A 12,573-nucleotide genomic window follows, 5' to 3' on the forward strand; every position below is an offset into this window, starting at 1 on the left:
TGTTTCCATTCACCATGCTGATCAACCTAACATGAACACAGGAAATTCAGTTGAGAGCAAGGATTAATTTAGGCAAACCTTCAGCAACTCAGTGTGGCAGCTTCTGGTTCAAAATTAAGTCTTTTGGTGAAAGAGCATACTAAAACTATACCACCCCATTTTTATTGGGTACACTACTGTTCTAGTGAATAAATAGCATACAAAAAAGAGCTTTACATCTGAGAAATTCTAAAAGTGCCATATATTTCACAGCTCCAAAGTTCCTGATTTAGCAGCGTTGTCTTAAATATAACAGTCACTGCGTCAGACTAGATTTTCCATTCTGGGAAAACTAGAGTGTGAAATTTTGTCAGTGATGAAATAGTAGCAATTACGTTCCACAAGAAGTCTCCATTTAAAAAAAAAGGTCAAAAATGTTATCACAGAATTGACAAAACTCAGAAGGAAAGATCAACTTTAATATAATCAGGTTCAAAAGTACTAGAGGAGCAAGGCCATACTGCTCTCAGATCATCCATGTTTTGCTGTCACAAAACACCAGCCAATTTGCTGCATCAGAAGAGTCTACTGGAAGGAATTATAGATGTTAGTCTGACAGGCTCATCATTACTGGATAAAACAAGTACTTCTTCCTCAATAGAAAGAAAAACCATTAAGAATAATAAGAGTCCTGCATACAGAAGGACTTGTCTGTAAAGAGATGCAGAAATAAATTGGACAAGTATATCATACAAAATAAAGGTTCTGTAGAATCTTGAAGGGAAAAAGGAAAATATAAATCATTCTTAACATATTTGTGAAGAAAGGGGTTTTGTGATTAAGTACAAAAAAAAGTGCCTGCAACAACATGGTGGGTTGGGAAGATTTGAGGGGTGAAAGAGCAACAGGAAAATGGAACAAGGTGGAGCAATCTATACATCAAGCTAGAGTGGATATTACCCACAACACTTGGATTAAAATAAATCCTTAAGCTAACCTATTTTAGGTTAGATGTGCCAAAGGTTGGAGCGGAGATAAAAACAATCACATTGCTATTATCTTATAGATGGAGAAATCAAAACATCACTAGATGTCAGGATTGCACACAACTATAAAATGAATAGCTTAGACAGTTTTCAACAAGTGCATTCTTGAATGATGACTGGACAGACCAGCGCAACTTGTGCTAAGTTTGAACCACAACACCAATAAGCTTGATTCAGATTCACACCCACCCTGAAAATTATGCTGTGGAGTCAGTAGAACAGCACAGAAACAGACCCTTCAGTCCAACTAGTCCACAACAACCATGTTCCAAACCTATACTATTCATGTACTTATTCAAAATGTCTTGGGAACTGTTTAACCGTACCTATATCCATCACTCCCTCTGGCAGTTTACTTCACACACAAACCACAAACATAGCTGATCATGTCCTTTTTAAAATCTCCTCTTAACTTAATATGCCCCCTTGTTTTGAATTCGACCCCAGGCAGACACTCGCTATTCACCTTACCTTCACCTCATGATTTTTTAATCATCTATAAAAGGTCATCCACCAAATCCCAGCTTATCCAGCCTCTCCTTATAACTCAAACCCACCCCACCACCACCAGTCCCAGCAACATCCTGGTAAATCTTTTCTGAACCTCCTCCAATTTAATATCATCCTTCCTATAGGATGGCAACCAGAACTGCGCACTGTACTCCAAAAAGAGGCTTCACCAATACCCTGTACAACCTCAACATGACATCCCAACTACTCGACTCAATGGTCTGAGCAGTGGAGGCAAGCGTGCCAAGTGCCTTCTTTACCACCTTGACCACCCATGATAGAAATTTCAAAGAATTACATGTCTGAACCCCTAGGTCTTTGTGAAACACCACTCTCCAAGGCTCTGCAATTAACAGTAGAAATCCTGTCCTTGTTTGTTTTGCTAAAGTTTAATACCTCACCTTTATCTAAAAGAAACTCCATCTGCCACTCCTCAACCCACTGGCCCAATTGATCAAGATCTCTTTGTAATCTTAAATAACTTTCTTCACTGTCCACAATATCAATTTGTGAGCAAACTTACATTCGCATCAGATTCATATGTAAAATGACAAACTAAAGTAGACGCTGCACCATTCCTTTGGAAGGCTGCTCATAATAGGTCTCCAGTCTGAAAGACAAGCCTCCACAATATACAGTCTCCTACAGTTAAGCCAATTTTGTATTCAAATTGCAAGCTCACCCTGAAACCCATGTGACCTAACTTTACTAATTAGTGGATGTAGGTTTGCTCGCTGAGCTGGAAGGTTCTTTTCCAGACACTTCTTCACCATACTAGGTAACATCTTCAATGGCCTCCGAATGAAGCACTGGTGGTGTAGCCCGCTTTCTTTTTATAGTTGAATACTGATTGAAGTAAAGAAGTGATCACCCCAACATCCGCAAATGCATTAGAACATTTCAATGAGCCACCACACACTGCAGCACAGTGAAACTATGCAGAGCATAGTAAAATCACCTTTCCAGCACATTCAAAAAGAAAGGGTACCCAATGAACAGTCCGCCGACTTTGAGGAAACAAACCCAAACAAGCAGACAAAACCCTAGCCACCCTCCCCTACATCAAAGACATCACAGAAATGACTGCCAGACTACTCAGACCCCTTGGCATCATGGTAGCCCACAGACCAACCAACATACTAAAACAGCAGCTAATGAACTTGAAAGACCCTATATGGATAACAAACAAAACTAATGTCCTTTACAAAATACCATGCAAGGACTGTAACAAACACTACATTGAAGAAACAGACAGAAAACTGGCCATCAGGATACATGAACAACAACTAGCCATAAAAATACATGACCCACTCTCACTAGTATGCTTACATACAGATGAAAGACACTACTTCGACTGGGACAACTTATCCGTCCTAGGACATGCCAAACAGGAGAATTTCTAAAAGCATGGTATTCCAACCGAAACACTCAACAAACACAGACTTGGATCCCATTTACCCCCTGAGAAAAAGAATAGGAAATGATGTTACCACACGAAATGACATCACCAACCCAAGGAAACCCAAACATAAATAGAAAGTGGGCTTCACCACCAGTGCTTTATTCGGAGGCTCACTGATGTTGTCTGGAAACAAACCTTCCAGTTCAGTGAGCAAACCTACATCGAAAACTTCAACCTCAGCTACAAATCTTCTCAAAACTTGCTTTATTAGTCTACCATGAAGAAACTTATCAAAGGCTTAAGTGAAGTTCACATAAACAACATTTACCACTCAAGCCTCAAATCTTTTCAATTACTTTCTCAAAAAAAAAACCTCATTTGAGAGACATGATTTCCTTCATACAAAACCATGCCAACTATCCCTAGTCAGTCCTTACCTCTTCAAATGCATGTTGGCCCTAAGTTTCAGAATCTATGAGTGTAAAAAAAAATTTTCTTGCACCTTTGTGGTGTGACACCGATCTACCACTTGGAGAGATGTCATCCTGCATACAGATCCATTTCTCTTTATATTCTTTGCCAGAAACAAGCAGTACTTTTATCACATTGCATCTAAAAACAAAATCTATACAATCTTCTATGAATCTCTCACACACTGGCCAGATTATAAGTTTGCCACACCTTAACAGTATAAGCTATAGTATGATAAGCTGATTCCCACACTACTAGAACCTTAGAGCACCAAATAATAGATAACATTCTTTACAACACAGCTACTGCCAGTTTGCCTCATTAAGGGATAGTATCTCCACTACAGTTTATTAGAGTTATCAAGTGCACAAAAACTCAACGCTGCCTAAAAGATTTACTAAAAGACATGGGAACACCGCATCATTCTCGGTCTTACTCAATATATAGATTGACTTGACAAAAACATCAACTCTTTGTTATTTTAAAAAAAATACACTGAAAACTTAATGCCACTTTCCCTTGTTCTGCCAGAAAAATGCAAACCAACCCACAGGGCCCTGTAAAATTTTGCCTCAAAAAAAACACGAAAAACTCAGCAGGCCTGCCAGCATATGTGGAGACAAACAATAGTAAACATTTCAAATCCAATAAGACTCACTCAAATTTGTCTTATTGTACTGAATATTAGTCAGCACAATAGCTGTCTGACCACAATTCACTAAAAGCCATTAGTTCAGTCCCTTGTTTTGCTGTACACACTGAGCATTGCCAATCTCAAGTAAAATGAGAGATGCCATGAGTTCCACCTAGATGACCCTTTTACAAACGGCTATGCTTGAAGGATACTAGTTTTATGACTATTGCAGGGAACAAAACCCTGCGCACACACAAAAAAAACTTCCTGGCATCTGTCCCAAGCTGACCTTTATCAGTTTCTAACCTTGTCACGAACAAATTTCAAATAGTGCTGTGGAATAACCAGCGAAGTTTAAATATAATTCGGTATCACGCCCGCATTCATCACGTTTCATATTTTTTCTAACCTCCACTCATAGTTGAGCTCTCTGAAGTGATTTCAATCCCCTTTAGTATCAGAGAAAGGCTGCACCTGCATCTTTGCCCATCACTGTTAAAGTGACGACTCCACCTCTGTCCCTCCCCTTACAACTCTGCCCCTCACGGTCCCAGTGAGAGCCTCCCTTATATCTCTATCCATTACTGTGGCAGTGTCAGTGACTCCTCACTACCTCAACTGAGAGAGGCTCCCCCTCTTGCGAGGCTGCCCTTACAGGAGAGCCCCTATGTGTGGCGAGCCCGGCCCTTACCTTCCTTTTCCTGCTCTCTGCAGTCCCACTCCACACAAAGCACTGGTAAATTACTCGCAGGCTCTGCTTCCAATTGTCCGCCTTAAAACTGTTCACATGGGAGCACCCGGCCGGACTCATGACAGGAGCCGCACCACAAGCACTGCCGCCACCGCGCAATCTCGGGCCGCAAGCTGTCCCCGCACCGCCTCCTCCTCCGCCGCTTTCCACCCCCAAAGCGCCGCCCGCCGCCGTCGCGGCTCCGATTATTTATATGAAGAAAAGCCCATAGTGTCGGCAAAGGATGATGGTCGTCAGGCGGTAGCGCTCCGGGGGGAGGAAAGTAAACTCGCCGCACTGCAGGAAGTTCCACCCACTCCCGTGGAATCATTGGTTAAGATGGCGGCCGCTTTGCGAATACTGTCCTTCGATTGGTCAGAGTTGCTATCCATCAGTGCGCGAGACCGGTTTGCTCTCGCCTTGCGGAGGGAGGGTAGCAGACACCACGCACCGGTAGATGTCCCTCCCATACACTGTGCTCTGATTGGGCAATATCCGGACTTGGTTCCTGTTCCGTTTCTAATTGGTTGTTGAGCTGTCTATCTGCTGGCGATGCCGGTATCGAGGACGGGTGTGTGAACGATTTGAATGGCGTGAATGTGTTACTTCCGGTTCCTGTCGTTATGGTTTCATGCTGGTGGTTGGGCCGAGGCCTTAGGGCCTCATCACTTATTGGGTTTTTCCTCACTGTTTTGCACTCAAACTATATTTGGCCGCCTAAATCTCGTTATGATGTGAATTGTTGACCTCATTGGTGCAATGGAATCTCGGACCAGTACTACCGGTTATCCTTTTGTCCCAGAGGAGCTCGCCTGGCACCACCCTGTAGGCCTTGATGTAACTGAGCACCTCTCCGTCTTCGTCCCATCTCCTGCCTTAAAGACTTGCACAATAATCTGACCGGCTGATTGTCCTGCAGCTGGTGGAGAGATTAAGCCCTATCCTGGCATCTTTTTGGCTATTCTTTAATTTATCTCTCGTATTTTTCGGTACTCTATTTTCAGTAAATTCAGGGTTTATTTTTGAGAAATTACAAATGAGTACAGTTATATAACGCCTTTCTGAGTCGACTATGTTCTCTCGCATGTTGTATAGTAAATCAAACTGCGCAGCAAATTCCCCACAAACAGCTTTGTGACAAAGATGCAATAACTTGTTTTGAATAATAGGGCGGAATCATTTATTTTGAGGGGACAAATTAAATCAGTTACAAAAAAAAAGCTCCAATAGTACATTATTGGACTTATCAGTGTACTGGGAGCGTGTGCACCCTTGGGACTGGTAAAGGTTGCATTTTGGTTTAGTATGGCCAGGTGGATGGGAGGGAGGTTGGACTGAGTAATCATATCTTCAATTAAGGATTGTGTGCTCAAATCTCTAGACAAAATGTATTGCAGTCCATATTCTCTGACCCAAGGGAAAAAGTGTTAGCAATTAAAACATGCTTTTTATATGTTGCTCTTAAATGTGTATCTTTCTCTGACCCACATTGAGTCAGAGAGGTCTACAGCATAGAAAATGGACTTTCAATGAATCAAGTTGGTACCAGTCAAAAATCAACAACCTTACTATTCTCTACCTATTTTCCAGCTCTTGGCCCTGTATGCTGTTGTCCATAGAATCCCTACAGTGTGGAAACAGGCCCTACACCCTAACAGGTCCACACCAACCCTCCAAAAAGTACCCCACCCAGACCCATTCCCTTACTCTATTATCCTGTATTTAGCCCTGACTAATGCACCTAACCTACACATCCCTAAACACTTTGGGCAATTTAGCACAGCCAATTCACCTAGCCTGCACATCTTTGGACTGTGGAGGAACCCACACAGAGGGAAAATGTGTAAACTCAACATAGGTGGAATCAAACCCAGGTCCTTTGTGCTATCAAATAGCACTGCTAACTACTGAGCCACCACAATGCCTTATGTCTTGGCATTGCAAGTGTATACCTAAATACTATTTCAATGTTAGGAGAGTTTTTGCTTCTACCACCCTTACAGGCAGAGAGCTCCAGATCAGAGTGTCTTACACTATGGAAATAGATCCTTCAGTCAAACTAGTCACACTGAGCATGTTCCCAAACTAAACTAGTCTCACTGCTTGTGTTTGACCTATATCCCTCCAAACCTTTCATACTTCTGCCACCCTTTGGCTAAATCTCCTGCTCTTTCATTAAATCTATGCCCACTGTCATTGATACCTCTACCAATGAGAAAAATTTCTTCCTGTCTACCCTTTCTATGCCCCTCAATGTGATACATCTCAATCATATCCACCCTCAGTCTCCTCTACTCTAAGGAAAACAGCCCAGACCATCCAATCTCTCATGATTAAACCTCACCAGCCCATTCTGGTAAATCTCTGCACCTGCTTCAGTGCAATGACATCCCTCCAATAATGTGGATTCCAGAACACAGTCACAAAAATACCCCTTGACCATCACCCTCTACTTGCTGCCACTCAGCCAATTATGGATCCAATTAGCTATATTTTCTTGGATCCTATGGACCCTTCACTATCAGGCTTGCATAATCTTCACAAAAGCCTTGCTGAATTCCAAGGAGACTACATCAAAAGCGTTGCCCTTACCTACACACCTGGTTACCTATTTGAAAAATTAAATCAAGTTGGTCAGACATGACTCCTTAACAAAATCATGCTGACTGTTCCTGATTAATCACTGCCTATCCAAATGCAGATTAATGCTATCCCTCAGAATTGCTTCTAATAGTTGCCCCATCACAGGGATCGACTCACCAGCCTGTAGTTTCCTGGTTTATTGCTTGATCCCTTCTTGAAGGTGGGTGACAGTAGTTAGCATTGCTACCTCAGTGCCAGAGACTCAGGTTCAATTCCTGCCTCAGACGACTGTGTGGAGTTTGCACATTCTCCACATGTCTGCATGGGTTTCCTCCGTGTGCTCCGGTTTCCTCCCACAATCCAAAAATGTGCAGGTTAGGTGAATTGGCTACACTAAATTGCCCATAGTATTAGGTGAAAGGGTAAATGTAGGGAAATGGGTCTGGGTGGGTCGTGCTTCAGCAGGTCAGTGTGAACTTGTTGGGCCAAAGGGCCTCTTTCCACACTAAGTAATCTAATCTAAATAATAGGACCGTACTGTTTTCCAGTCCTCTGGTACCTCTTGTGGCCAGAAAGAAAATTATTGTTGGCACCCCTGCTATTTCCTTCCTTCCCTCACTCAACAGCTTGGGATACATTTCATCCAGCCATGGAGAATTACCTACTTCAAAACCTGCCAGATGAGCTTCCTCTCAGTCTGTGGTAACTTGTTTGCATATATCACAGTCTGTCTTTCTCCTTGATATCTACACCAATATTGTCCCTCACTTGTGAACACTACCACAAAATATTAACTTAGACTCCTATCTACATCCTCTGGCTCTACACATGAAATAACCAAGCAGTAAAGTAGAAAAACTGGAAACATTTGGTTGCTCTGCAAGCACGTGTGAAAAGGAAAACTGTCAACTTTGCAGATCTGACCTTTTCTCAGAATTAAGAAAAGCCACAAATGTATTATTCTCTATCTTTTTCCTCCTTATCTTTAGCAAAGGTTTTAGTATCAACCCACTTTTAGATGCATGTGAAAGGCAAGGAATGATTAACGATAGTCAACATGGCTTTGTGTCAGGAAATGTCTCATTAACCTGATTGTTGCTTCTCCAAAAAAAAAACTCAAAGATTAATGAAGGCAGAGTAGTAGATGTTGAATATATGGACTTGAGCAAGGCATTTGACAAGGTTCTGCAGGGTAGACTGGTAAGCAAGGTTAGATCATACGGAATCCAGGGAGCTAGTCAATTGGATACAAAATTGTTGTTTTTTGACAGTTGTTTTCAGACTGGAGGCATGTGACCAGTGGTGTGCTGCAAGGATAGGTGTTGGGTCCACTGCTCTACATCATTTATATAAATGATTTGGGTGTGAACAACGTTTCCTTGAACTCCACTGACATTCTTCAAATAGGAAGTGTTTTAATGGGTATCTGTGTGGATCCTAGCCTTTTCGTATCCCCTCTTTCATTTTTTTACATTGATAATGTGATGGTAATGGTTCTTGCTCTGAACTGGGGAATTTCATTGACCTTTGATTACCACCCTTGTGTTTCATTCATTTGGAATATCTCTAACTTTTCATGGCCTTCCAACCACCATTTTTGGGGATAAGCTAAAATCAATATTTACCATGAATCCACTGTTTCCACAGCAAGCTCTGTTGGGTTTCTTCACCTACCAGTCCCTATGAAGACTCTGTTCCATTCATCCAGTTTCTGCATCATTTCTCTCCTGAAGATGCAACCATTCTTACCTGTCATTCCAATCTGTCTGTTTTTATTTAACCAAAGCATCCCTGGATGTAGGTTTACTCACTGAGCTGGAAGGTTCATTTTTCAGACATTTCATCACCATACTAGGAAACATCTTTGGTGAGCCTCCAAATGAAGCAGTGGTGGTGTAGCCTGCTTTCTATTTATATGTTTGGGTTTCCTTGGGTTGGTGATATCATTTCCTGTGGTGACATCATTTCCTATGGTGATGTCATTTCTTGATCTTTTTCTCAGGGGGTGGTAAATGGGGTCAAGTCAATGTGTTTGTTGATAGAGTTCCGGTGGGAATTCTAGGAATTCTCGTGCATGTCTCTGTTTAGCTTGTACTGGGATGGATGTGTTGTCCCAGTCAAAGTGGTGTCCTTCCCCATCCGTATGTAAGAATACTACTGAAAGTGGGTCATGTCTTTTTGTGGCTAGTTGATGTTCGTGTATCCTGGTAGCTAGTTTTCTGCTTACTTGTCCAATGTAGTGTTTGTTACAGTTCTTGCAAGGTTTTTTGAAAATTACAATAGTTTTGCTTGTTTTCTGTATATGGTCTTTCAAGTTCATCAGTTGCAGTTTTAGTGTGTTGATGGGTTTATGGGCTACCCTGAGAAAAAGAACAGGAAATGACATCACCATAAGAAATGACATCACCATCCTGACGTCGGTGGTAGGCACGTTGTTGGAGGGAATCCTGAGGGACAGGATGTACATGTATTTGGAAAGGAAAGGACTGATTAGGGATTGTCAATATGGTTTTATGCGTGGGAAATCATGTCTCACAAACTTGATTGAGTTTTTTGAAGAAGTAACAAAGAGGATTGATGAGGACAGAGTGATGGATGCGATCTGCATGGACTTCAGTAAGGCGTTCAACAAGGTTCTGCATGGGAGACTGGTTAGCCTGCAACTCCACTTTCAAGGAGCTATGAACCTGCACTCCAAAGTCTCTTTGTTCAGCAACACTCCCTAGGACCTTACCATTATAAGTCCTGTTAAGATTTACTTTCGCAACATGCAGCACCTTGCATTTATCTGAATTAAACTCCATCTGCCACTTCTCAGCCCATTGGCCCATCTGGTCCTGATCCTGTTGTAATCTGAGGTAACCCTCTTCGCTGTTTTGGTGTTGGTTGTAATCTAGTTATTAAACTGGTCTCTAAGTTCAGTTAGGAAAGACTTAACAACTAATGTTCAGTTGCTTCTCAATTTTTTCATTGTTTATTGTGATGAGAGAATATCTTATTCCCCATTCTTTGCTTTCCTAAAGCTCTTGATGCATCCATTACATCCACAAACTATCATAATGTGTGATTGTATCATTTGATTAAAAAAATTGAATGCAGCTGTAGTACAGAAATATTGCACAATATCTGGAGCCTGGTTTGTTCATCTCCAAATCATGTTTGTGCTGGTGAAAGGGTGACCACCGGGAAGTAGCATTGACCAATTCTAACAAATGGGACTTTTTATTTGCAGTGTTCCTGTCCCAGTAGTCAGCCTTGAGAAGATCCCTAACCTGGTGAAAGCAGATGGTACCAATGTTAAAATGAGCTCAACCACCACTACCACCACCTCCACCTCCTCTGGTTCTTCATCCTCCACATCTTCTGCAACTTTGGTTAAGTCTGCTTTGACAGCAACAAATTCAAAGCCTGTGCCACCTTCACCTGAGAAGATTCTAAATGGGAAAGCAATAGTACCTCCTGTGATAGACAAGAAACATCAAAATGGCACTAAAAGCAGTAATAAGTCTCAAAAAAGACTTTCTGGTGAGTATTTTCATTCGCTTTCTTCTGTCATACAGTTAACTACTTGTCATTGTTCATATTGTTCATTGAGAAAGAAATTGACAAGAGCAAGACAGTAATACCTATGAGATGTTAGGTGGATTCTTGCTTGTTGATACTATATTCAAGTTAAAGTTATGATATAAAGCAAAACAAAATCATTGAGTTGTAATATAATGTTTATATATTTAATCATCTAGGTTTTCTAGGGAGGGGAATGGTTAAGACTAAAAAAAATGTTTTCAGGTAGTTAGTACAATTTAAAACTATTTCATTTTATCAAGATCAGAATTGTCAAATAGGATTGAATATTTTGGTATCTGAGAATGTAGGGTTTATACAACAGGCCCTCTTGTCCACAAGCTAGGGCCAGAACAAACTAATAGAGATTCTGCTATGATATGTATCCAAGGTGCGCCTCTGAAATATGCTTGTGTCTGCATGTGTGGTGAAGACACGATTGGTTCAGCTACGCTGCTTACCATAGGCAAACATTGTCAAAATTGCCTAGATCCAGATATAAAGACTGGTTACTTATGTCCGGTACTGTAGCTTTCCTGTTACCCATAGAATCACAGAATGCCTACAGTGCAGATAGAGGCCATTTGGTCCATCAGTGTCTGCACTGACCCTCCAAAGAACATATCGCACCCTCACGCTATCTCCATAACCTCGCATTTACCATGGCTAACCCACCCAGCCTGGACAACCCTGGCCACTATGTGGCAATTTAGCATGGCCAATCCATCTAACCTGCACATCTTTGGACTGCGGGAGAAAACCAGACTGCCTGGAGGAAACCCACACAAGTAAGAGGAAAACATGCAAACTGCATACAGTCATCCAAAGCTGGAATCAAACCTGTGTCCCTGTCACTGTGAGGCAACAGTGCTAACCAATGAGCCACCGTGCCACCCATGGTCTATAGGTGAGCAAGGATAATTATTCTTAGCAAAGGAAATTGTAGAAATTAGACAAGCTAACCAGAGACAAGCATGGGAATTCCAAGAGGCCTGGTTTTCATGTGAAATTAGCCAAGGGTGTAGGGCACGTTATTTATAAATATTCATGTGACCCAAAACTTTGAAATGCAGTAAGCAGGAGGACAGAAGCTGTCTTAGGTGGACGTAGACAGATTGGTAAAATGGGCAGACCAGTTTTAAATGAAATTTAGTGCCAAAACACCTGAAGGGATTCATTTTGATATAATCAATGAGAAGAAACAATATAAAACCTATTAAATTGTTAAGGAGTGTCTGGGAGCAGAGGGAGCTAGGGCTTTACTTAACACAAACTTCAAAGGTGGCATATGAAGTTGACAATGCTGATTTGAAAAAAAAATTGATTTTTAAGTAGATGAAAAGAATACGAAACCAAGGAAGTTCTAATAAAATGCTTAACAAATCACTAGCTTGGCCACAATGATGACAAGACAAAAGAGATCCACTAGTCTGATTCTTGGGATAAAGGAGTTCGCTTATCAAGAACAACTAAACAGGTTTTGCCTTTATTCAAGACTCTGACTTGACAATGTAGATGTTGAATAGAAATTTCCACTTGAGACTGGAGAACATGGTAACAAGCTAAGAGGTCACTGAGATGTGAAGTAATTTCTTCCCACAAAGAATAGAGAATGCTTGGAATTTTGTACCCCAGAAAGTTGCTGAAACTAGAT

General features: G+C 41.4%; 1 protein-coding gene across 3 annotated transcripts in view; it reads right to left on the reverse strand.

Annotated features, from left to right (window-relative positions):
* usp22 (ubiquitin specific peptidase 22) overlaps positions 1 to 5,128 on the reverse strand; it is a 128,149-nt gene extending 123,021 nt beyond the window's left edge. The window contains exon 1 of one of the 3 annotated variants that reach the window (XM_043711780.1): positions 4,734 to 5,128. In XM_043711780.1, the coding sequence (XP_043567715.1) occupies positions 4,734 to 4,853 (120 nt within the window). In that variant the 5' untranslated portion in view covers positions 4,854 to 5,128. Of the gene's footprint in view, positions 1 to 4,451; positions 4,476 to 4,733 lie in introns of those variants that run through there. The other 2 variants (XM_043711781.1, XM_043711784.1) reach the window with 2 other exon arrangements.
* Between the last annotated feature and the right edge of the window lie 7,445 nt (positions 5,129 to 12,573).

Source organism: Chiloscyllium plagiosum, chromosome 21, assembly GCF_004010195.1.
Source record: "Chiloscyllium plagiosum isolate BGI_BamShark_2017 chromosome 21, ASM401019v2, whole genome shotgun sequence".
In the NCBI taxonomy this organism is placed as follows: domain Eukaryota; kingdom Metazoa; phylum Chordata; class Chondrichthyes; order Orectolobiformes; family Hemiscylliidae; genus Chiloscyllium; species Chiloscyllium plagiosum.